This window comes from Serinus canaria, chromosome 1 (genome assembly GCF_022539315.1).
Source record: "Serinus canaria isolate serCan28SL12 chromosome 1, serCan2020, whole genome shotgun sequence".
Lineage (NCBI taxonomy): Eukaryota > Metazoa > Chordata > Aves > Passeriformes > Fringillidae > Serinus > Serinus canaria.
This window is the reverse complement of record NC_066313.1, coordinates 48,606,029-48,633,204: the sequence shown is the minus strand read 5'-3', so window position 1 is coordinate 48,633,204 and position 27,176 is coordinate 48,606,029. Positions and strand designations below refer to the sequence as shown.

At 34.2% G+C, this 27,176-nt stretch overlaps 1 protein-coding gene across 1 annotated transcript in view; it reads right to left on the bottom strand.

Moving 5' to 3' along the window:
- NBEA (neurobeachin) overlaps positions 1-27,176 on the bottom strand; it is a 453,025-nt gene that overhangs the window by 314,127 nt on the left and 111,722 nt on the right. The window contains exons 11-18 of the mRNA XM_050977434.1: positions 19,661-19,769; positions 17,009-17,161; positions 16,101-16,269; positions 7,774-7,853; positions 7,030-7,092; positions 6,824-6,921; positions 4,973-5,065; positions 1,137-1,245 (exon numbers count right to left, since the gene is read on the bottom strand). Of these exons, the coding sequence (XP_050833391.1) occupies positions 1,137-1,245; positions 4,973-5,065; positions 6,824-6,921; positions 7,030-7,092; positions 7,774-7,853; positions 16,101-16,269; positions 17,009-17,161; positions 19,661-19,769 (874 nt within the window). The remainder of the gene's footprint in view (positions 1-1,136; positions 1,246-4,972; positions 5,066-6,823; positions 6,922-7,029; positions 7,093-7,773; positions 7,854-16,100; positions 16,270-17,008; positions 17,162-19,660; positions 19,770-27,176) is intronic.

Below are 27,176 nucleotides of genomic sequence, written 5' to 3'. Positions count from 1 at the left end.
ATGTAAATTTCTGTGGATGCTGAACTCCATGAGGACTTGGATTTTGTCAATGAGTTATGCATTTTTCTGAGAATACCAATCATAGAAGCTTTCAGAAAATTGAATGCAGGAACTAGACTCTTAGGCTCAAGTGGCCAAACCATAAAAGGTAATGTACAATAAAAAGAACTTGGATCTAAGTCACTGGCAAATAGATGACGTTTAGGTTTTTACAATCATAGAAGAATAATTTTCTACATTACTCAGATTTAGAACCCTCAAAACCAAGCACTCCTGTAGTTTTTTTCTTTTTGGAACCTACCTTGAGAATCTATTAAATCTATTTGTGACTAAAAAAAGACACTAAAAATCTCTTTTAGTGCAAAAGATTTTCAGAAATTGCAAGAAATTCTGTTCTAAGTCACCATTTTAGTAATAACTGAAGATGAGACATGAGCTTTATGTGTGCAGGAATGAAGACATGGGTTTAAACCAATGTCATGTTCTTGATATTTTGCTTTTTCAAAATTGCTCATCATCAAAACTGAAGCCTCTACAAGAACCAGGTAGAACAGATGAATGCTGTGGGATTGTATTTATTCACCTCAAGCAGTATCTGCTACATAAAAGTGGCTGTGTTAGTTATCATTTGGCATGGGTAAAAAAGAAAAAAAACCAGCACTCTTCAAAATTTTGTAAATGTAAAATGAGTGACATAAAAAAGAAAAAAGAAAAGAGAGGCATCTCTGACTTCAGCATTTTCCATTTCACTGGAAACAAACTCTCCAAACAATGGAGCAGTATGAGCAATTGGAGGTCTGCAGTATCTGGCTTGGTTTTGGTTTTGGTCTGGTTTTGGGTTTTGTTTGGGTTTCTTGTTTGGTTAGTTTTTTTTGTGAAAAGTGATGAACATCCTAAAGAACAGGACCTCTTCCATCAGAAGTGGGAAATTTTATAGAACCTATGTAAAAATTATGACTTCCTAATAAAACTATGTAAAACATGGCAAAAATACATTGTGAACCAAGAACTTCCTCAAAATTTCTGAAGTTTTTCTCAAAAGTCTTGAGATTTAGGATATTATAGAGCACAGATATTTCAAGACATGCTTTTTACAGCAGAAACATTAGAAAATCTATACATTTAACAATTTGTACCTCATAAAGCGTGTTATACGTTGTAACGGTCACTGTGTTTGTGTGCAGCATCAACCTTTCACCCAGAAGTGTGAAAAGACTGTGAGTATGCATGATTTCAACCTTTCTCCTGTAAGAGAAAATAAAAACATTAAGCACATGTCAAGCATGAGAGCATTTTAAATAAAAGCAAGATAAAACCCAAAAGCCAAATATTTTGATGCTGTACTAAAAAGCTCTCAAGCTTGTTATTATATCTATTTCCCACAATTAATGCAATTGTACAAATATACAAATGTTCTCAGAAATCAATGCTGCATTTAGGATAGGCTGTTGTATTAAAAAAATCACACCATTCTCAAAGTCTACTCCTACTATCTTACTCAGGGTAAGAAAGTTCAAGATGCACATAGGGTGGTTAAAATGTTATCACTGAAGAACACACCTTTTGTCACTTCAGAAGTACTCAGGATAATCCAGCTTCATCTTTCCCAATATTTATCACAGAATTGGTTAGGTGGGAAGCAACCACAGTGGGTGATCTGGGCAAGCCTCCCTCAGATTGCTGAAGCAATCTGTATCTGTTAATACTAATATATACATATATACATATATACATATACATATACATATATATATATATATATATGGATTTTTCAGTACCACCTTTCTTCTTTATATACCATTCTCTCATGAAGGCAAAATAATTAAATCCTGGAATAACATGTTGCAATGACAAAGTAATAAAATCCTGAAAAGTTATGAAATTCGACGTGATAGAAGTGTTTTTCACATCTGGAATCCAAAACTACTCGAATCTTTAAAAAGTGGAGAAGGAAGCAGCTCACATCAATGAACTCCCCTAGTCCCTAAATCCCACCGTTTTAAAAAGGGATATTACATCATAAAATAGAGTACTCCTCATAATTATCATCATTAAATTTGCCTACTACTGTAATGGATATGAAATAAAAATGATTTTTCAAAATAAATAATAATTTATATTAAAGCAGCAGAAAAATTTTAAATAGGATACAGTAGAGTTTCTAAAAATGTTATGCATTCAAAAGCTAAGAAACTGTGTTTTCATGATTACTAGGGAAAATAATAGAAACTGTATAGGTTCATTCTGGAACTTTTGAAATTAATAGGTGATTTCATAATTTTCAAAGTAAGTGCCACAAAAGCGTGACAAATACAGTGTGTACTTTTGTATGCACAGAAGGGAGTTGATGAATTAATTATTAGAAAACCTACAGGTACTCAACCTTTTAAGGTATGATTCAGCAGATAAAAGTAGAGATCCATTAGGAGATTTACATGTGTGGGTAAAACCCAAAAGTAAACAAGGGACTGTGGTGGCATAGAAAGAATGAAATATGGCAGAGAAGGAAAAAAGCAGGATTTTGTCAGCTGCTGAGGTTAGACAAAGTAGTTTATCATAACTGATTTTTCTTTGTGTTCTGTGAAGTTATTCAGGTTTGCATGTAACACATTACTGGTCATTTCTGAGAATCAATCACTTCTACTCCATAGCCTAATCTGTGATACAGGTTTTATATGAACTACAGCAACAGTAATTGGTTTAGCACCTACACATTTGTTCAGAATACTGTATTGACTTAGACTTCATAAATCACATAACATCTCTTTATGTGATTCTGCTTCATTGTATTACCTTGCAGTATCTGTCTCCTCTACTGTGAAATGGGAATATAGGTAATTTGTAATTTTTGTGGTTGACTTCCATTTTATAAAGTCATATGTATGCACACATATGTATGTGAATAAAAAGGCACAAGCACTAGCTGTGAAACATGAAATAGAAGGGTGTTTTTACTTGCTAAAATCTACATAAAATATGCACATTTGCAGATGTTCAGAGGTCTAAAAATTAAAAAAAAAACATTGAAAGTTACAAAGAGTATTCAAGGGAATTTCAATCACTCCAATTACATGAAAAATAAAGTTAATTTTTGCTAAGTACATATGTTCACTCAACAATGGAAATTGCATTGATATATCCATAATTGCAAGTAGATGTTAAATTAAAACTTCAGCTTCTGAAAATTCTCTTTTCTTGTAACCATAGAATCATAGAATATGCTGAGTTAGGAGGGACGCACAAGGATCACCAAATCCAACAACTGCCCTGCACTGCAACATCCCCAAGAATCACACATGCCTGAGAGTATTGTCCAAACATTTCTTGAACTCTGTCAGGCTTGGTGCTGTGACCACTTCCCTGGGGAGCCAGTTCCAGTGCCCAGCCACCCTCTGAATGAAAAACTTTTTCCTGATATCTAACCTAAACCTCCCCTGATTCAGCTTCATGCTGTTCCTTGAATCCTGTCACTGGTCACCACAAAGAAGAGATCAGTGCCTGTCTCTTCTCTTCCCCTCATCAGGAAGCTGTAACTGCAGTGAGGTCTCCCCTCAGTCTCCTCCAGGCTGAACAGACCAAGTGACCTCTGCCACTCCTTCTGCAGCTTCCCCTCAAGGCCCTTCACCATCCTTGTTGCCCTCCTTTGGACACTCTCCAATAGTTTAATGTCTCGTTTATGTTGTGGCACCCAAAACTGCCCCTGGCACTGGAGGTGAGGCCACTCCAGTGCAGAGCAGAGTGGGGCAATCCCCTCCCTTGCCTGGCTGGCAGTGCTGTGCCTGATGCACCCCAGGACATAGGGTACTACTTGATTTTCTGGATAATTATTTTAAACACATGTACTTATCTGGATACAGCCAGGCTTCTGACAAGTCAAACCTTCATCTGGTGTATCATACTTAATCCTACTCCTATTAATGTGAACGACTTTTACTAAGTAATGTTTGAAAAGTCCTTGGAGATTCTTGAGTGGACTATCAATTTGCTTTATTAATTCCCAGAACAGTATTCGACTTACTGGATCCCAAAGGAAAAATCTCACTTAGAAGCATATTCTCAGCTAACTGTCTCTCAATTACACAGTCATACTTTATTGATCTTACTGAAAGAAAAGCATTTCTAGCAATACCACACTCTGGCTGGACTCCTACCTCCTTTCCTTTCAAATGAGGCTTACATGATGAAGTCTCTTGTGAAGCATGTGGATCATTTTTATAATACACAGCCTCCCACTAAAATACCATTCTGAGCTAATCCCAGCAGGGATCTTAACACCACATGTAGAAGGGGAAAAATGAGCAACAGCAGGCTATGCAGCACTGCATGATTGTTAGTGCCTTCTTGACACTATAATATGGAAGATCAGGCTAAGTAAACACATTTTGTGACATCAGATCTTTTTAAATGGGAATATTTCTTGCTGCTACATTTTCTCAGTGAGTATTTCTTGCACAGAGATCTGACACCACTTGCTTGATGTATCTGCTTTTCCTTCTGAAACATTCCCATGTCATTAAAATGTTCTATTTCATTTTTCCCATCCTTCTAAAACTATTTTTAGAACTGCTGCCCTGAAAATTTTATTGCAATGACACTGATGATTTCAGAAGCAAATTTTAGATCACACTCATGTGTTTCCTGTTAACTTTAGCTGAACATGCAATATATAGTTATAAGAGGTATTTCTGGAAAATGTTTTTCCCTTGTTTTAAGACTTGACTTTCAGCATATCTTATAGCTGAAAGACAACCAATGTATCATTTCAAACACCATAGTAATAGCAAGTTAACTGGAAAAAATAATTTTATCTGATTTATAAAGCTAACAGTGTACAAATTATTAATCAGAACACCTAATAAAATTTGAAGTTATTTCTAAAGACTGACAAAGAATATACAGTAATCATGACAAAAAGACATGAAGAATTGTGAACTTAAATTCACCACTACAAATATTTTAAAATGACACTTACTTATGACCCAAATGTTTAAGAAAATATCCAAGGACCTTCAAAGCTTGCACCCATATGCTTTCACTTTTGGAAGCCAATAACTTATAAATTACTCTAAAACAGAGAAAGAAATTCAAGCTCAAACATCACATATACAGATTTTATAACTAAACATCACATATATGGCTTGTATTTCACTGAGCAAGAGTATTTATTAGGAAACAAATAAATAAAACCAACAATTTACACAAAACAGGATATACTGAAAGAATCAAGTGCAACGTGAGAGTTTGATAATGAATTTTGGAGGTTGGGGACATGGTGTAGTTTGGTTCAGTTCAATGTTTTATAACAGAAAGTAACATCCTATCTTATTCTTATCTCTTGGAACAACCTAATAAAAGACAGTCTAAGCAGTGGAAGCTCAGGACAAAAGAAGCAGACTGGAACACATTAGGTCATATCCTGGATTACCTGGATGCTAGTGAAAATCTCCTTTCTTTACACCCTCTGTTTTTAAGTCCTGGACCAAAAAAAGTGCCTCAAATATTGACTAATCTAATTATTAAATATTTAATTAATATGGTAAGTTTAAGAACTAATTGTGCAGTCTTTCAGAAAGGAAACCAGCCTTGATCTGAAGTCACCAAGAGTCAAGAAATTTTACCCTTGCTCCGCAATTTTATGTAACAAATTTTTGAATTTATATTTTAGTTTCCCATTAGAATTAGCTTGACTTCAGCTTTTAGTCATTCTTTCTAGTCTTTTTCCACTAAAGAGTGATTTTTCAGACAATATAATTCCCCTTTGAAATTACTTCTGCTATTACCAAATGAACCCTGGGGCTTTTGTCCTCTGACATCCAAGGCAAATGAACCCCTAATTTTATGTAAAGGCTTTGGAGTGTTTTGTTTTGTTCTCTAAACTCTTAAAAGTTGTCATTTTGTGTATTCTCCACACTTCTACAACACAGACTTTCAAACATAAAGACTGCACTATCAAACAATTTTAATATCAGTACCACAAATGTTACATAAAGATGTGTCCAGTCTTCCAGATCAGACTTACCCTTCTTCAAAAAATGACAGGAACAGAAGTCTGTTTGAATACAAACTATTGCCAGAAATCAAAGTCCTAACCATGAGTCTTTCCCTTCAATGAGCATTGTCGTTCAGAGATTTTTAAGTACATATCTTTGTACAAAGATCTTAGCATTTAGGCAAAATGGAGCTTGAATCTATCAAGTAGTAGATAGTATGGGGCTTTTTCCCTTTTACAAGCCCCTTGCATTTCTTAAAGTACTCAGAACAGAAAAAAACCCCAACATAGTAAATATTAAATTATTAACATGAAAATTACTAGTCCCTGAAAAGAATTATATTAACAAATTAGGCATTAAACCCCCCCCCAAAATAACACTTTTTTGGGAATTTTTAGTTATTACTTTTACAGACAGATAAACACATTAATTCCATTTTTTTTCAGAAAGAATTTGAGAGGCTAGGACATGATTTCTTGTTTTCCTCTTGTTCTCCCCAGATAAGGTTAAATATACAAAGAAAGAATAATTATAATTATTCTGAGACCAATACATGGCTATTTGATGCATCTTGTTAATTACATATTCTATTTGATTGAGAAGCAAGTAAAACAGTGCAGTTACTTTGAAATATCATAATGATAATCTTAAATGGAAATTCTTTTTTTTTCTCCAACATATTGAAATAATTCATTTTGTCAGAAAATAAAGCCTAAGTTAATGAAACTGTAGTTTAAAAGATCAGCTAGTATGATATTTATGTGGAAAGAAGCCAACTGGAGAGTCATGATACTGGAACTACATTTAAGGTACTTTCTACTTGACCGTCTTACCGTATCCCATTTCTCTGATCAAAGGCAGGAATCATGGATGCTGGATGTTCGGACATTAGTGCCACTAGCAGCTGCAGCACATCATGAATATTTTCATCCTGTATGACAAGCAGCAATGTTATTCTACAAACTAACCTCAACAACAAGCTTCCCACAGAGCCGGTACAATTAGCTACAATAAAAGGTAGGTAATTACAGAAATGTACCTCATGCATTGTTAATAAGTAATTTAATATGCTCTGCAGTTCATCTTCTTTCACTCCTCGATCCTAAAGGAAAAAAAAAAAGGGCCATTATTCAGAGAAAATACATTCCTCAGGTTTGGATAAGCAAACTTTGGACCTAGCCAAATAATTCTACAGCTTTTTAATTTGAACCTACATGACTACATATTCTCTGTCATTTTACTGCTTTATCACACTGACATTTCAAAACAGTATGGGGTCAGATTCCTTTAGTGTGGGCCCTCAGATACTACAAACTATCCCTGTTGCTCCTCCACTTTGTGAGACAGAACAGAAAATACTGGTTTTCAGTCTAATCTCAAATGGCAGATTATCTCTCAAAGAGCTGCATTCAGCTGTAACATAAAGAGTCCTACACCATTTCTACCAGTGGTAGAACAAACAAGAAGGATAAAGCAACTAGCTTGACAACTGCAATTATCTTTTTCACTTGACCAATTCATTAATTTTTTTAAATATGACAATTAATTAAAACATATATATCAAACATTTAATAAAATATACTTAGCAGGGTTTTGTGAGGTTAATAAGAACTTTTGTATGGATTTACTACTTCTCCACTGATTAGAAGGATATGTGTGAACATTAAATTAACCAGAAAAAGACACAATACTGGACAGGTATTAACGGTTTTCTACTATGAAAGACACTATTACAAGTATATAACAGATGTCAATGTTTTCATTCTGGAACAAACCATTTTACCTTCAATATAAGTTGTTTCAAGAACAGAAGCATAAACGCCCTTAATGATATGATTTCTTTCTGGGAGGGCCGAGGACCATCTGGAAGAAACAAAATATAGCATTTTTAAATATAAAATAATTCATTTAATCACTGCAGCTTCTTAAAGAAATCACAGTTCCTACAACAGATTTAGTACTCTACTCTTATATAAAAGTTCATATTTGCAAATGATATCATTTCTAACCTTTCAGAATCACATTTTTCAACACAATATATTTAAGTACAAGTGATGCTCCATTTGGAAAAAAAAAAAAACATATAATGTTTTACTTAGTTTTTTAAAAGAAACAGGAAGATGAAAGATAGTGATAAGGTGATAGTAATAGACAGCAATAAGTGATAGACAACTTGGAATGACTAAACCACTATGCTAAATACCATCTGAATGAACACCAACCAGAGAAAGGATTTATGAGATATTAGTGGTAGCCATTACCTGTAGCAGAAACTAAAGCCATTTAACCAAAGAGAAACTACTATCTAAAGAAAATACTCAATTTAAATGAGAAAAAAACCCAATAATCCATAATACTTTAAACAACTGTGCTTGATGAAGTACATTATGAAAACAGAAATATCTAAAAAAGCCAGACATCAAACAACTATAGCAATTTGAAACTATTTCTATTCTATTTGTCATTCTCCTTTTTCATAAATATTGAAGTTGAACTGGAAATTCTTTTGTTAAGCTCCTGCTTCTCAGACAATCCAGGGTATAGAAAGTCTTAAATTTTATACAGTAAAAATAAAGGCAACTTAAACTATTTTTCCATCATCCATTTCACCTTACACTGATAAACACAGATCAAAATTTAAAAAAGTCTTGGTCCCATTACTATTTCCAATACAGATGAATACAACTTTTTAATGAAGATTTTCTAATTGTCTTTGGGCATGCTTTTTGAAGTGAAGCCACTGCTTTACACACAGTAATTCACATTTGACAATGAAAAACCTTAAGGGAAAGTATATTTTTTTCCCTAGGAGGAACAAAAAGAATGGCTAATACACTCAAGTTTTCTTCCCAGTTCAGAAGTAGAAAGAGGAGAACTGTGTACTCTTTAGAAAAAAGCAAATAAATCTCAAAAGGCAACTAAAACTCTGGTTGTTCTACTCCACTCAAGGTTTGTAAGAACACTAAGGGTATTGCAGTAAAAGAACTTATCAAGTAGGCTTTAAAGATATAAGACTAGTCCATATTAATTAATTCTAGTGGCATCATGAAACATCTGATTTCCAGTGTAGAAACAGAAGTAATTTGATTTTTTTTTATACCAGATGCAATTATATTAAATATTGCATGCATTTTAAGCAATGGTGTTCTTGTTTTCAACAAGCCATTTTTGTGTACTAAATATATAAATATGATATTTCTATATAATTTAGCAATTTTCCCCTCTAATTTAAATGTGGATTTAATTTCCCTAACTGCATCACAGAAGTTTCTTTCTTAGTACCCTCTTCCCTCCTACACCTTATTTGGAATCAATATCAGACAATATCTGAAAACCAGGACTAAAACAAAACAATTGACATTTTGTCTTTTCTGTAAGAAAAGTCTCTGTCATTTCTGACAGACTGTAGTTATGGAAACAGAATACAGACAATGGGGAGGTCTGCAAAACATTTCTATAACAGAAATTGGAAGGACATGTCAAAAAGAAGATATCCCAATGTAACTGGGAACCTCTTCAAAGACAGTTTTATTCTACTTCATGTGCTCACTCATTTCCCTGAAGATGTGTGACAGCCTTGAAAAGGGTTTTTTAACAGGCAAAGGAGACTAAAGGAGTTGTTGCTTGCAGGCAATGCCAAGCAGGTAAAGTGTAATTTTCCCTTCTCTAGGATTATTTATTCCTTGCATCTTAGTTGGGTCAGGAAATTTCACTGCTCTAGAATCAGCAAAAGGGGACAGCTGCTACCCAAAAGACTTCATTAGTTTCAAAAATTAGTTTCAAAAACTGGCAAGGAAAAATAAGACAGACTGAAGAAACTGGAGGCTATGTAATCACCAGACAGCTACAAGGAATACAGCAATATGATGTAATGATCATGTGACACAGACTGAAGAGAATTCATTAAATAGGACTAAAGCCACCTAAAGCAGTTTTTTCCACTATAATTTTTATATCATCACAGTTTTGTACTTCATTACTAATTACATTACTTCATTCCTAGTTAAAGATTTATTTTAAAAAAATACAGTATTGACCAATCAATGGTGTATTTTATCCTATAAATAAAAAAGTATACCTTAGCCACACATGTACCCAGGCAAAGAAAGACAAGTAGATCTTGGTTTTGACTCAAACATTGCAAAGTAGTTTTTTACTGTCTATTAATCTTTGTGCCCATCACTGCATATAGAAAATTCAGTGTCACCATCACTCAGACACTGATAGTCAGCACTGCTAAAGACAAAAACCAATCTCAAATTAGATCAACTATGAAGATAATCCTTTCAAGATCTGGCACAGCAACCATAAATCCCTAATACAAAATAATCACATTCTTTTTAATTGGCAAAGAGAAAGGATGCCTCCCTTATCCCACACGAGGATGAGTCACTAAAGCATTTCCTGCTTTTAGATTTCTTTATGTATGTATTTTTCCCAGAGCTCATCATTTGCGTCAGATTTTTAAAATATACACTCATAATAAGTTAGCCTGCTTTACCCAGATAAAAATAAATGAAAAAAAGTTTTAATTTTATGCAATTCATCCCTGCAGCACAGAGAAATTATAGGGGCAAAAACTAGAAGTAAATAAGAGGAAATAAGTAAACACATTCACAGAGTTAAGTACAATCAGTACTGCTGTAAAAAAACAAACAAACAAAAAAAAAAAGAAAAAAGAAATAACAAAAAACCCCAAACTGATTGGAAGCTTTGAATACCAATAATAATGATTTCTAATTCTGTCTATGGAAATAAAACTGCGTTATCTGTTCTACCAACAACCAAATGTGACATTCTTCCATCTGGTTTGGGGTTTTTTTGTATGTAAAAAGCATGATTCTTCTACTGCTTAAATTAATAAAGCATGATACAGATAGCAGAATCTGATCTACACATAAATAACATCACGACACGTGGATCACAGAGGACCTGATTTTCTCTCTGCTGTAAATCTAACAAGAACCGAGTTCCACTCTAACCCAGCTCTTGTAATAACTCTGTGGAACTTTTTCTATCTACAAAAACTACAGTTACTTTATTGCCATAATAATTTCTTGTAATTCCCCCTTCCACAGCTCATGTTCAAAAATATTGGATGTGAATAACATTCTTGAAAACTATTTAGCCATGACATAACTTGTACTTTAACCACCATGCATTCTCAATAAGGATGGATTCATGATACTCATAAAGGTATCACTTACTGAGAGTTTGAAGTTGCACTTATGGAGTGTGAAGAACACAGGGAACACCAGTGGAGAGAGAAATGCTTGGCCACTCTGTTCATGAACTAAACCACACAGTTAAGTTGGGAACTTAAATGCACATTTCTCTCATCCAACACAGGCTCCCCAGGGGAGTGGTGACAGCACCAAGCTTGTCTGACTTTAAAAGGTGGGACAATACCCTCAGGCACACAGAGTTACTTTTGGGGTGTCCTGTACAGGGCCAGCAATTGGACTTGATGATCCTGATGGGTCCCTTCCAACTCAACAGAAAATCAAATAATTACAGAAAGAAGCTATACATTTTAAATAATTTTCTCTCCATTGCCTGCTTTGTTGGGTGTTTAGATACTGCAATGGCTGGGTGATCCTATTATCCCTATTCTGTATGATTTAACAAAATATTAAAGGTGTACATGTGGCAGATCAAGATAATAGCTGTAACCATAGTCTAAATGTAAAAAAAAAAAAAAAATTTAGATTCTTTTATTTGAAAATTAGCTTGATGATTTAGGTTCTTTGTAAAAAAAATTTGAAACAAATAACACCAGAAGAAAAGTGTAACTCATAATTTTAAACTAACAACCTGTCTCCACTATGTGGATTTAGATTTAAAATGTAAAGCTACTAAATATAATTATGGACCAAGCTGATACTTTTACACTCTGAAACAGTTTTTCCAGAACCTCAGAATGAAATGGAAATAAAAATATGAATTCAGGGTGCTGAATCTAAGAAGAAATACCAGTGTGAAACAGGAATCCAATCATAAAAGAAGATACAAAACCAAATTTAAAATAAGTATATGAAACTTTTAAAAAAAATATTAAAATTCATGAAAAAAACCCCCAAAACATTTATACCTCCCATTTTAGAAGTTGATTACTAGGAGAAGCAAAAGAAAACTTTAACTTTTAAAAGAAAACAGCATTTGCCAAATGGGAAGCTTCAATATTGAGCTCCTTTGGCTTTAAAATAAGTTCTGCTAACTGTCAGTGAGGAAAACTCACCCACTTTGTGCTTTATTAAGGCAGGGGAAGGCAATAAAACCCTCAAATTAATTATTAACTAATATAAAAATTGTTTCAGGATCTCCACATAAAAATGACATGCCTAGAAGACAAGAAAACATCACACTACTAAAATGTCTGCATGAATAACCTTACTTCCTAATATGACAGCAAATTACTTGAAGGCACTTTATGACATGTGGCCAAATTTTGATATTGGCATGATTTCCATTAGAGCCTTCTCCAGACCTGAAAAGTCCCATGTCAAGTCAGCCTAGAATTTCAGCTGCAATTTACTCACATGATGACATTTTTCTATTTCACACATTAAAATAATGTTTATAGAAAATGGGTCCAATTGTTCCATTTGGAGAGTTCAAATGCTACCTAAAATGCAGCAACTTTAAATTTCAAATAACTCCAGTTTTACACTGCAACTTTCTTACTTTAACAAAATGTTTTATACATTATTCTACATTTCAAAAAATTATAAACTTTCTGGCTGCAGGCAGGCTAATAAAAACTAACATGAATCCAAAATCCTGGAAGAGTTACCTTTTTTGAACTATTGAGATTGGTGGCGTTATGAGATGCTGAAAACAGAGGTGAAAATAGAAAAGCCTTGAACATAATAACTACAGTTACTTCTAGGACTGCATTCTATGACTATAAGCTGTCTGAATCAACCAGACCTACACTTAATGTTAAAAAACCATCTGGTAAAGAAAAGTGATGTAATAGCCAAGTGATTAAACATTTTAAAATATTTTCATGAATTTTATCAATTGCTAGCAACTAATGTGGACATCATAAAATATTTTTTATGAAATGAAGTTGATATAAAATTAAATTCAGCTACCCATCCCCTCAGCACTTATTATATTTTTCAGTCATTTGTTTGCAAATCATCACAGTTATTACAGCTCTATTAGTCAGAAGCAGAAGTTATCTGTGAAATAATAGCAAAAAAGTCCCAGTGCTGATTTGCATGGAGAAAATTCCATGGCTGTGCTGGGTTTGCTGTCACTGATCCTCCTCTCTGATAGGCTGACATTCTTCAGTGCAACACAAGAAAAGCCACTCCTAAAGAATGAAAAGAAACTCCTACTTCTTTGTAGTATCAATTACACAGGGCCTTCTGCAGGGAAGAAGGCAGAGGATAAGGAACAATGGAGAAAGAAGAAAGAAGATATTAAACTTTCAAAAAGTCAAGTTTATCAATAAATCTAACTAAAGACAAAATGATAAAATTCAGATATAGTGGATCATAGTATGTTTTCTGAAAATATGCATGGCTTCAGTTAATATAACACCTTCCCAACTACTGTATGAAGGCCTTAGAAATTTTGATTTTTCTTGTCAGACTGCTACACCAGGCACCCACTAATTCACACTGCCTGATTACTTTTCAGGGACTGACCTGGTTACCTTCCAGGTAAAATAAGAATCTTGTCTGGAACTGACACAAATGAGAGGAGACTGTAATATACTCAGAATGAAAGAAAAGGTAGGGATGTAAACCAGCCATATCTATGCTTAATTTAGAGTTAACTGATTCACATCTCATCCCTAATTTTGTATCCTTGTGTACCTCATGCCTTCTGTTCAGATTTTCATGAATACATTATATATTTCTTGAAGCTATGCAACTGGCATTACACATACAAATATTCATAAAATACAGCTGACTGCAAAGAGACAGATCTGGGCAAGATAAAAACAATCCATGCTTCCTACAGAAAGAAATGTCACTGACTCCACAAAAGAGCAAACCTAGCCAGAGGGAAGCAGTCTGCAATACATTTTCACAGTGTTGTTAGGTAGTAGTATCACGACACAGAAGCCCAGGAATTATTTTAATTTAAACCAATATACTAGGAATTTTTTTTTTTAAATAATCTCAACCATAACAAGTAGACTGTATTATCAGACTGCCATTCTCAAGCTAGTTCAGGAATTTTCCATGTCTCTACCTAGCTGTAAATATGGTTGACACCTAAAAAATCACCTCACAACAGCTGGGTATTCAACAATCACAAAGTAAATAAGCTGATCATCTGAATTTTAAACACCCCAATTTCTCACCGATCTCAGACACAGTAAATTTGTCCAATAAAACTGTGCCTGGGCAGCACAGCAATGTAAACCTCAACAGAGAAGATCTCTGAAAGTATGAATCCCGATAAAGCCACTCCCAGGGTAGGATTTGGTTCACCCTAATTTCAGACATCAACAGTGTCGCTCCCACACCAGACCAGCTTCTAACCTCCCACCAAGGCTAGTGGAGATCCAATCAATAGAGGCAACACAGTCTAGGAGGAAGCTGCATTTCAAACAAAGCATTTCTTAAGCGCCTGTCAATTAGAGGTAAGATACAGCTTCCTAAACATACCAGTGCAAGTTGTCACGCCATAAAGAATGCAAAATATCTACCCAAAACAAGCAGATTTGGTGTTGGATACACAGGAAACCTGCATCCTTCTGAGAGGTAGGTAAGCTGCCCCACCAAGACTACAATGATACTAGAAACCTGTATTAAAGCAACTGATTCCTGCATTCCACTGTGCATTATCAACAGACATCTAGCTCAGGAGACATCTTCACTGCAGGCACCAAAAAAGAAGTTAAATCTGTTTTGGCAGCAGGAATCTAGAATCAGCTTAAGTGGATAATACAATTTATCACTGACAAAGATTTCCCGCTAATTAAGTAACCACCCCAGGTAATTTTCATTATCTAGGATTTCAAACTTTTCATTTAAATGAACAGAAAACTGTGGGCTTTTGTTAAGTATTTTTAAATAAATTCTAATAATTTTTGACTACTCTTCATCTAATATTATATTATGCAAGAACTATAAATGTCATCCAAGATCCTACAGCAGCTCTTTCTGTGACCTTCAACACCTTCATTGCCTATTAGGACACCTAATCTAGGAAAAGAACTGTTACTTCCAGTTTTGTTTATTAAAAAAAAATGGAGAGGAAACCCCTATACCTACAGCTTACTTAGAAGTAAGAATTACCCAATAACTAAAGTGTTAGATAGGCCAAACTCTTGAATATTTGGATATGTGACAGTACTAAAAACATTCCCCAATAATTCAATTTCTCAGCATGACACTAATAGTTACACAATAAAAATAATTAATATATTCTCATTTATCAGGTATTTTTAAGAGACTTTCAGGCAAATCCTTCCTGCTTTACACAAGAAGATAGCTAAATGTAATGGCATTACAGCCAGAATGTGTAGGATTAGAATGATTTGCTCTGGTTAATACACATCTGTAACATGCAGCATTCAAGCAGTATTCATTATTACATTTTGTTGGTTCTGTCATTCAGTACCTCCTGTGCTAAGCTAAGCGCATCACTTTAAGCAAAATTAAATAAATCTCCATTTTTTAAGGACAGAGAGAAAATATTATTGAACTGGAAATACAGCTTCAGAGACCTCTGCAGTGAGAACTACAAGTTTCCACTCTGTTTTCAAGGTCACTTAGCACTACTGATCACTCAAACCACGCAAAGCTTTCTTTGGCATATGAAATACATGTAATATTTCCTCTTTATTGCAGAAGAAGAAAAATCCATCTTTTTAATGTGTTTCCTGAAGTATGCTCACATAAGTATATGCTACGTCACTGGAGACCAGCGTTGGAATCTTCTGGGAATACATATAAACATAAATTATCAGCATGAGTTTATGATACACCAGAACATATTTCCATAGTCCTTCTACTGATGACTGCCAACTATCACCTTTATTTATCTCCTTGTCTACAGATCAGAGGAGCTTTCAGACATTTACATCACAAACCTTCCTACAGGAGAAATGCTTATATTTTCTTCCTCATGTGTTGCACTTACCCAGCCCTTTGGGAGTGATGCCACTGCTGTCAGCAGGATTGACCACCCAGTAGTAGTATTTCAGTGTGTGCATTAACTGCAGCACCGTGCCCACTCGGCGTATGGTGTTATAGATTGTAGCTGTCCCAATGAATTCAGCTGACAGGTAGGTGTACAAAGAGAGCTGCACCTGAGCAATGATAGTTACCCACATAAATGTAAGCTCTGCATTAGCAACTTTAAATTGTAGGGGCCTTTCTAGAATAGACTTTGGATATGATACAAAAAAACTGGAAAACTAATTACAGCTCAGCTTAGGGCAGGGGCTGGCACCTAGGAATGATTAAAGTAACGATAAACATATTGGCTTTCTTTCTATTCTGACTTTTTATACAAATAGTAAATATTTTCAACTTTTAGGACAATGCCACTTTTCACTTCGGTTCACATTTCTCAACTATGATTACTTAGGAAAACAAATAATTCATTTTTACTGGAGATAAATTATAACATCTTAGAGATTTTATCAAACTAGAACACATAGTTTAAATTAAAATGAGAGCTTAAATTAATGTGTAACAAAAAACATTTTACCTGCAATTAAAAATACAAAATTTTATGCTTAATCTGTAGGAAAAACAATGCAATGCAATCACTGAAAAAGGGACTGGGTTTCTTGAAACAGTCTTTTCATAGAATCAGACAGAACTTTAGGCAATAATTTAACTGCTTTCAGGAAATTTTAAAAGACATTGGAATATATAGTTAAGCAGTGTACAGACTTGATGATCTAAAATCATTGCTATTACCATGCTTAAAAAACAAATCCAAAAGAGAAAAACCAAAAGTCTAAGTAGAATGTTATAAAAGAATACAGGTATTTAATTTTGTTGTAGGACAGTCATAACATTATGCAAGTGTACCATTACCTTTGCAGGGGTATGTATCCAGATAGCAGGATTGAAAAGGATGTGATCACATAATTGCTTCAGTAGAGGTGCTCCATGAGATAATCCATCCAAATATTTTGCAAATGACAAAAATTGTTCCAGAACTGCTCTGGTTATATGAACTCTAGATGACTGGGGGAAAACAATCAGAAAGAAAAAATATAAAGAAAAAAATCTTCTTTTTTGATATAATTACAGCAGAACTATGAAGCAGTATTTTCACCTGGCTCATCATTACTAAATACATTCAGCTTGCATGTTTTAATGTCATTGAATATGAAGGCAGTTTATACATTCTAATAATATTAATAGTCTTTCTAATGGCTATATTTAACAGGCTAAAATAATCATCAATAACTTTCTTTTTTGGTATTTTGCTTAGTTGGGTTTCTTTTCATTTTATTAGAACCAGTCAGGATCCTACATTTTACAGCACAATTCTTCAGAACTTCATCTGAAGTCCTTATCTCCTCTTAAATTAGTGTATAACTGAAATTTGGTGTCTCAGTGTGTGAACACACATTATTGGGAAATTTGCTTTTGTTTCTTAAACTTAAGTAGGTATTTGAAGGAGTTGGGTTCATGGTTTCCTCAAATTTCAGGATTTCAGTTTCATAGCATATGCCATGAAATAAGTTTTGAGACCTGCTCCTATGCAGAAACATGGCCTGAGGACTTTGACAAACTTCTATGTTTACTAAATTAACAGATGAAGAAACAGAAAAACCTCTAAAGATCCTTCTCCTTGCCTTCTCCACAAAATGTGAAGCACTGGAACAGGCTGCTCAGGGAAGTGGTGGTATTTAAAACTTGTGTTGATGTAGCACTGAGGGACAAGATTTAGTTTAGTGGACTTAGCAGTTCTGTGTTAATAGCTGGACTCTATCTTAAAGGTGTTCTCTAAGGTAAATGATTCTATGGTTATATTTTTCAATTATTTTTAATGCTGTGAGTACAGTCTGGGAATATAGAGATTTATTATTTTTAGAACTGAAGTCTACTGTCAGTAATACAAGTTCAGCCTGGATGCTGAATTTTCTTTGGCTTGTACATGAAAATTCACAATAAATAATCTGCAGCTAATAAGAATAAAAATGTTATTTGGAAGTTCAAGTTAAAAAAAAGCTCTTTCTCTTCTCTGAAGTATTTGATTACATGCAAATGAACAACAGATACAACAGATAATTTACAAGTAATAAAATTGAGACTAGGAAACAAAAGGATGTTTTCCCACCATGTGTGCCAACTGAATATAAGCATATATTGAAAAAAGAAAACAAATCCTTTCAAAAAACTGCAGCTAAGTAAATACAATGTAAAAAAACCCAGCCAGAAAGCAACATCTGTTTTAATAATTATGCTGTGACCAATAGAAATCCGTTAAATATTCACATACCCAAGTCTAATGAGCATAGTAGGTGTTAATTAGAAGAGCATGGAAACTTTTTTTTAAAAAAAAAATTCGTGTTGAACATTCTAAATCGATGTATTCCATGTGTATAATCCATAATGCTCTATTCAGGAGAAAGCCCTCCATGAGGGCTCACCAGTCTGCCTGTGCCTGGTGGTGTGTAACTCACCAAACCAAAGCTAACAGCTTTGCAAATTCCCTCTTGCTATGTAACAAGAAAAGCTAACCTTGAAAAAAACCAGCACCTTAGGTTAGTTCTTTGAAATTGTAAATCACACTTGCTTAGCAGTGAAAATGGTGGAACAGAAAATCTGCTTTTAGATATCGAGTGAAGGTATTTCCCTAGCACAAAGAACAAAAGGAACAGAACCAGAGAAACTACTTATCATTCTTCAAAATTCAGAATATTTTTGAAAGGGGATATTATGATTCTTATCTTCTGCTTAAAAGATTGCTATGCTGACCTCATGGTAATAAAAGTCCAGTAGTAGACATGCAAGAATGTCAAAGCCATGAGCTTCAATCATGGGACCATGACTATTTTAGTATAGCTGACAGTAATTTGCTCTCAGATTATTTACATTATTAAACCCCAGTAACAGGGTGTCATGAGGCAGGTGATGTTCCTCAGACAACTGAATTGAACCTCAGATTTGAGATAACTCATCATGCCTGATAACAATCAAGTACAGGGAATGCCCCTTGCAGGGAATGCCCCTCCCTGATTTTTTTTCAGAAATTAAATTTCGTTACAGTTGTTCTTCTTCAAAACACAGAGGAACTATTTTGACAATTTCAGAATTGTCACACAAGATTAATTTAGCTTTTATTAATCTACACATTTGCACACAAAAAATAATCTTAGTTATGATATTTCTGCTATGTTTGTACAAACTAGAAACAAAAGAACTTTCCTATGCAAGTTTGGGGGACAGAAAGTGAAGAAATGAAAATACTTTAAAGTGATTCACAAACAGATCTGAAGTAAGAATATAAATAGCAGAACATAACCACCTTGAGAAAATTGATTCTTTGAACACTGGTATGTAAGAGGATGAGGAAGATAAAGAGTCTCCTGTAGACCATTTATAAAATATTTTTAATTTGCAATGTATGTCACAAATATATTTTATTCTACCAAACATTTGAGCCAAGTGATTGAAAGTACCACAATGACAGCAGAAATACCAAGAACAAAGATAAAAATCTTGCAAACATACCTTTTCAAGGAGATAGCCAATGACTAGAAAGCCTTTTCCACCAAGCATTTGTTCTTGCATGGCTACTGAACTCTTAAGAAGCTCAACCAAGAAAGCCAATAGGGTAGCACTGCACATAAAGAACAAGATTTTTTTCAGATTAAAAAAGTTGCTTTCTCAGTATAATCATCAGCTATGAAGTGAATAGAAATAGGCTTAAGGTGGTGAACAATTCCTTAAAAGAATACAAATCTTATTTTTCCTGTTGGAAAATTTCTCCAGTGATTTTTCACATGTTACAATGGTAGGAGTGGGACTCCAGGGGCTACAGGGAAATAACCCAACAGTCCATCCCAGCAGTATCTTTAAGTGAAGTGTTCAGAAAGTACAGGGAGGGAAAGTGTTCAGAAAAGGTTACAGTAGAGAAACATAAGAGATATGAAAGACTTCAGGGGATGGAATCAGCAAGAAAGTGAAACTATGTTATGAAAACCAGTAGTGGAAACATATGACAGATCAATTCACCACAGGGAAAATAAATCATAATTGACTCTTGGGTGATGAGAATAAAACAAAAATACACTCATCTGTTGCTGAAAAACCAAGAAGAAAGAGAGAAAGGAAAAAACAAAAAGTGACAGTAAGGAAGTATTTAAAATTACTTTTCAAATATCTCTAAAAGGTAGATGACAGATGTATTGTATTGTAGTGCATATACAATGCATATGTAAAATCATTATGTCTTTTCTAAAAATTAAATATAACAGTTCCTAGCTGTAAAAACAAGTGTCTGCATCCATGAAAGTTCTCATATAGGTAGTAGGCACAGGCAAAAGTGAAAACTCTGGGTTTTGCAGGTATGAAAAAGGGACTTAAAGAAAATATCCAACCTGCATTTGATACATTTCAACCTTACTTACAGTATCTAGTCATCTAAAAGTTCACTTGCTCTTCAAATAGAATCTCTTACTTTGAAATAAATGTTGAGATTGGTTAATCCATGCCAGCACCAAAAAATAATCAAAGTGCTGAGGAAGACAAGATTTATTCTGTTCGTTGAGTAAGGCTGCCATGCAAAAGAACAGAGTAGCCAAAGTACATGCTGGGAACATGAAATAGTGTCTTGTCTTTCTTCATTGTTGAATGGTCATAATAATCCATCTAAAAATCACATTCAGACTGCCCCACAGTGTCAGCAATAAAAGAAGACAGATAATATCCATTTACAGTACTCCAAAGCTTTTATCAAAACAGCCTTTCAAACTGTCACATCAACTTCAAACCAGATTACATGCATCAATTTTTTCTTACCCCAACCAAAAGTTTCTACTGTATTTGCCATCTAAAATAAGAATCTAATCATTTTTACTACATGAAAATCCCTAAGCAACTCACATAAAGTGTTGAAGATTTAAATTAAGATTTTTTTAAAAAATTAAACAGGTGAAAGAAAATTCCATTTAGATAGGTCATGCTTACTACCATCCTCTGTGGAGGTAGTAACATAACAAGCCATTATGCATAAAGTCAAGCAGCATACATCTTTGCAGAATTAAAATTCCAATTACAAGGGCAAATACTGTTAATATTATATGGAAATATTAAAAATATTCTTAAAATGTATTTTAAAGATTTTTGTTCCATATTCAGACTTAAGTTCATTTTCTATTCTCAGAAGTACTTTGTCAAAACCCTTTAAATTTATATCACAGTTTACTTGCTCATTCTATGAATTTAGATGTAAACTCATGGGCTAATGTTATTCTTATCTCATATCAATACAATCTCTATCTTACTGTTAGAAATTCTGATAGACTCTGAATGTAAGTTGTAAGACACACTAACACCACAACAATAAAGATTTTTCACTCTTTCCTTCTATTAAAGCACACATAAACTACAAGTCAACTCAGAAATCATAAGTGACCAGTTTATACCTAATCCTGCCACAGACACAGAAACAGACAAGCCGGTTCTATGTAAGAAAGACTGACTTTAAAAAAGTGTTATAATTCACATGTAGCTAGTGCCCAAATATCTCTTTTTAGATATTAACCATCTTTATGCTGGCTATGGCTGAACTAATTAATCCTGCCTGCCCATATTACCTCTGCACAGAAGTACCTTAGCTGCTACTGCAGAGTGATGCCAGTGTTTCTAGTTTAGGAAAAGGTTTTAATTTAGGCAATGCCTTTGTGAATGAGCTATGCTTTCACTTAATTCCAAAATGGCTTTTAACATCTATTGATCCAGACACATAAAGATACCTCAATCCAGCTCTGCAGAGTCAGCTCAGGTCTGCAGGCAGTAACTCTAACTTCTAATCCTTCTGCATTATCCAAGATTGCCACCATAAATAATAGAGTTGGCTGCAGTATACAGTAATTCAAATCTTGGGATAGCACACATGAATGCATCATTACACCTTCAAGCACATTAAAAAAAATCCAAGTACCAGAAAATGCAGCAGTTACAGAGAACCATCTGTCAGGCACATAGAGGTGCAATGAGGTTTGAGATGAATACTGTATAGAACCACATTATTGATAAAAATTAACATAATTGAATATAACTAGCAGTTTGCCCACATTATTATGCAGGAAATTAGGTAAGTAAAAGATCTGTAATGTTTTAACTCATAGAAGAAATATAAATTAGAAAGGGAAGTTTTTAAAGTTCTCACTGCATGTACAGTACTGAGGGTATCACTACCTGAAGACGATCAGAGATAGGCAGAAAACAGACTACATGCTGTCTGTGGGGTTGGGGGGGCTATTATTTGGGGGTTTTTTTGGGGGGGGGAAGGGGGTGGGGAATTTTATGGTATTTATGGTTGGGTTTTGTTTTGTGGACTTTTTCTCTCAGAGAGGTTGCTTAGACTTCTTTTAGATAAAACTTTCTTTTTGGAGGAGAAGGAGGGAATGAAAGTGCACTAAGTAACAGCTGCTGCACACAACACTTGTTCCACATGTAAAGTTCTTCTCCTTCCATATTATGCCAGAGACCATCTCATCTGGTTGAATTCTCAGATAAACTTTCCCAGCCTCTTCAAAACTTCTCTTTCCCCACATTTTCAGATTGACCTCAAGGAAATGTGTATCTAGATATAAAAAATCCATACTGAAGTAATGTACTTTTCTCCTCAATATTGCCTTCTAAGAATTTTATCTGCCTAATTTGGAGGACTGTATCCAGAACTTTCAACAACATCTAGGGATACTCAATTTATTTATTCACCTTGGCAGCTGAACACAAATTAAACCTGAACATTTGAAATATGAAAATATTTATCAGCAGAAACAGGTTGCCAAAATCATTATTTTAAAAAGGTTGTCATTGACAGAGGGAAAATAATATTAATGAAAAGACTAAGTAGAACAATTTTTCAAACAGAATTTAACAAACTTACCTGCAACTAACATGCATCAGACTGCTGCACAGTAATTGACATTGCACATTAAACTTGCAAAACTCTGTCCACTGCCACACAAAATTTCTCTCCATTCTTTCCTACTTTCAACACCCACAGACATAAAGGATACTTCAGCCCATTCCTACATCTCTTCTATATCATGCCCTTCCTAGAACACATCAGTTTGTCTGCAGTGGAGCCAAGATACAGACAGAAAGTGAAACCGTATATGTCAACCAACACTAAATCAGAGAACTGTGATAATTACTGAAAATACAAATGATTTCTGGGGGAAAAAATTCAGTAGTTTTCCTTTATTAGGAAGCAGGAGAAAAAAAAGGCGATAGACCAAAGCATGATGATGCAGTACCTCCAGTGGTTATGATACTGTTTAAAAGTATCTAAGGAGTCAGGAATTTGCACCTTTAGCATAAAAGTGAAATTTGTCTTGGCTTTTTGTTTGTTTGTTTTTGTTGTTACAGTTCTTTTACTCTATTTTATTTTTAAACCACAACACAGATCAGTTTCTCTAGACTCCTCATTTCCATAATAATTTTCTCTGTCAATATGCCTTAAATATAAGTTTCATCTTGGTTCATGTATTACAAAGTTATCTGTACAAATTACCTTTACAAAAGGCACCTTTAGCTAAGGTAGGCATGTTGCTTTGGAGATTTAAGTATGATTATTATTTACAGACAATTTAACTTGAAGAGTCTATATAAAAGAGAATAATACATGTATTTGTTTTGTCTGATTCTCTTTGGGAAATAATCCTTTATAAAGATAAAAATCCTTTATTTGTATTTTCAGCTTCTCCAAAGTAATACAAAAAGATTGTATGAATAACTCCATCACAGGTGTTTAGTATGATAACTATTGAAAATTAATCATAGCATAAACAGATAAAGTAGTATTAAGGAAAATCATACACCAGCAATTAATGTTTCCATGAGCTACAGCTATGGCAGCTCTCTAAAGTGCATCCTTAGCTTCCAGTTTAAATATGTCTTTTTTCTTTCTGTAAGCTCGTTGAAGAGAGAGACGAAGTGATTTCTTTCTTATGCCTTTTCAATTGTTCTCTGATAACATGTGGTGAAGCTAATAAGACAACTAATCAGGTTTCATTCAAAAACATGAGTCAGCTAAATAGGTGTTGTGTGAGAGAATTAGAGAAGTAAGTCACTTCTGCTCACAGGCAAAAACATTTTGTGACACAGACTCCAGGAGTAAATTAGCAAGCCTTAACAGTCCCTGGATCTTCTGGAGTATGCAGAGGTACAGCAGTTCAGGAGTTTACAACAGATTTCTACTACTTGTTGCAATGGTTGGATTTTCATTATAAAGCCTTGCCCAGGCAGACTGATTAGGCAAATCACGTTCTGGCTGTCACAGATTGGGAAAATTCAAGTAACTGATTTTATCTGATCACAGCTAGGTCACACTAGTGATGTGGAATTTGAAGAGCAATATCCAGCATTCTCCCCTTCAAAACAGAGAGGGAGAGGATTACCAGCACCCAACAATGCAATTTCTGAATTTTACACTTGAGGCAGCCATGGACTGGGACCTTGGCTTTCCATGAGAAGCACAAAAGCAAATCCAAAACCCCCAGGAAGGATTACTTCCAGACCTACTCTCAAATTTGAAATCCCTGTGCCATCTATGACAAGAAAATTATCTAAAGACCGGATGAGAGAACAGGTTAGGAAGGTAGGATACCACATGGCATTCATCTCATTTGCTGTCATGATCTTTAAGATAAATTCAATTAAACCAAAGACATTAATAAAAATTATTCAACACTCACATATTTTTCATATTAAGTGAATAAATTAAATCAATACATCAAACTAATTCCTGTCAAGATGGGTTGTTTCTGTAGAAATTGATAGGAAACCTGCCTATTTCTTATCAAACTATAAATCTTAAAGTAGATGAACCCTTGTACCTATCTTACTTATGAAATATAGATTTTTTTTTAATGTTTAGATGATGAGGTTTTGGGTTCTGTTAATAAAGCTCTTCTAATATTAAAAAAATCCAAACAAAAAATCAATAATTGAAAACCCTGAGCTTTTTAAACAGAGTTTGATATTTGCAGGAGAGAAAGAGGTGAGAAGGATTCAGAAAAGCAGTAGAACTGGGAAAGCCCTCTGTTGCTGTTACACTTTTATAGGTAAGACAGGTATAACTCAGCATCAGATACATAAGGAGAGACAATGATCTAATAAATAAGGTGGAACAAGGAAAGGACTTATTAAACGGACCACTTCCCTCATCCCACTCCTCAAATGATCCTTTTCATGTTCAGCAATCTTTCCCCATTAGCTCATTTCTTTAATCCCAAAAATATTTTATTTTTATTTGCCTTCTTCCTTTTTCACTTCCAGCATTATTTTTCTTGTTACTTATATCCTATTAAATAACATATGAGAAAATAATGCACAGACACTAAAACCTATAAACATATAAATACATCTCATCAAGCAGCCATTTGCTTCAAATTTTTTTCAATATGTTCTTGAGTTAGAATCACATCCTCTTCCATTATGCATTTGTACAATCATATAGTACAATGAATTACAGATCTCTTTTTAGAATATAATCTAATTATGGAAGAAATGCATTGACTTATTCAAGAACAATTTTTTTTCTACTTACAGTTCAACTAACTCCAGAAATGTTCTGTACATTTTCAATTAAACATTATGAATGCTCTCACACGCTGGGTAGACCACACACTTGGGAAGAATTAGTCTTTATCTCAACTTCTAAAACTTACATTACATTAGTTCTTCATTTTTAAACAGATCTAGTTATTGCTTTGCCATCTATTACAGATTCAGCTCCTTAATGAATTTAACATACATTTTATTCCTGCGTGGAGACACATACACACATAACCTTCCTTAGACTAGAATAAAGCATTTCAGTCTTCTGCTTTCAGTAAATAAAAACATATACTGAGTTTTTTTTCCAATCTTATTTCAATCTCAGCATTTCTTTTTCTATTTCCCTGACTTTACAATGCTTCAATGCAAAGTACATCCTGCAAAAGAGACTTAAAAAAAAAAATATTTCACAGTAACCAATACATAACCAGCCTTTCTGTCTTCCAAATTTGTTGGCAATTTTAGTATTAGTAATTATTTTTTTACAGCTGACTATTTTTTAACTGAACTATCTTATGCAACAAGAAACATTCAGAATAATTAATAGAAGAATATTATAGGCAGGAAAATAAGTCATGTGCTTGGAATTATGCATCTGTTTTGTTACCTAATTCAAATAGAAAAGCCAGCTTATCTTGTCCCTAAACACTACTTTCTAGCAGGCTTTGGTTACAAATAATCCTCCAGGGAAACACCATACCAGTTGTGCAGCATTATCCTTTCAGATTTGTTACCCTCAAAGATTTAGGCCAAACATTTTTCTGGAGAAGTTTAGTTATCCTGTGTTGCAGGACAGGTGCCTGCCGTAACAAGCACGTGCCAAGAGATCTTTTCAAAAATAACCATAGCTGAGCTAATTTTGAGAAAAGATTCACCATGCCTGGAGATATTTAAAAGATGCGCAGATGTGGCATTTAGGGATGTGGCTGAGTGGTGGACTTTGCAGTCCTAGCTTAATGGTTGGGCTCTATGATCTTAGAGGTCTTTTCCCAAAGGATTCTATGATTCTAAGTAAGCATGGGTATTAACAGACTCCTTGGTGTCTGTTATTATCTCTTTTTCAGCATCTTGTTTTTGAACATCTATGTTTTTGAACATCTATGAAGACTTTTCAACTTAGAGATGTCTTCCATAGTACTAGGGGAGAAACTTCATGGGTCCCAGCTTAAAACTCTCCTGTTATGTCCCCAGTCACTATTGCAATTGTAATATGGTCACAAAATGCCAGATCATAGCTCTATGACTTTCTCACTGCATATTAATTAATTTTTGAATGCTATGAAATATGAATTCAAATTACTTTGAAAAGGTAAACAAGATTGCACTCTCAAATAAAATCATATTGAGTTCTTTCAGAAGTTGGGTGAACTGTCATAAAACTAACCTTAAAAACTCTAGAGAGATTTGAATTAATTATTTAATCACATCAGTTTTGTACAGTAAACTACCT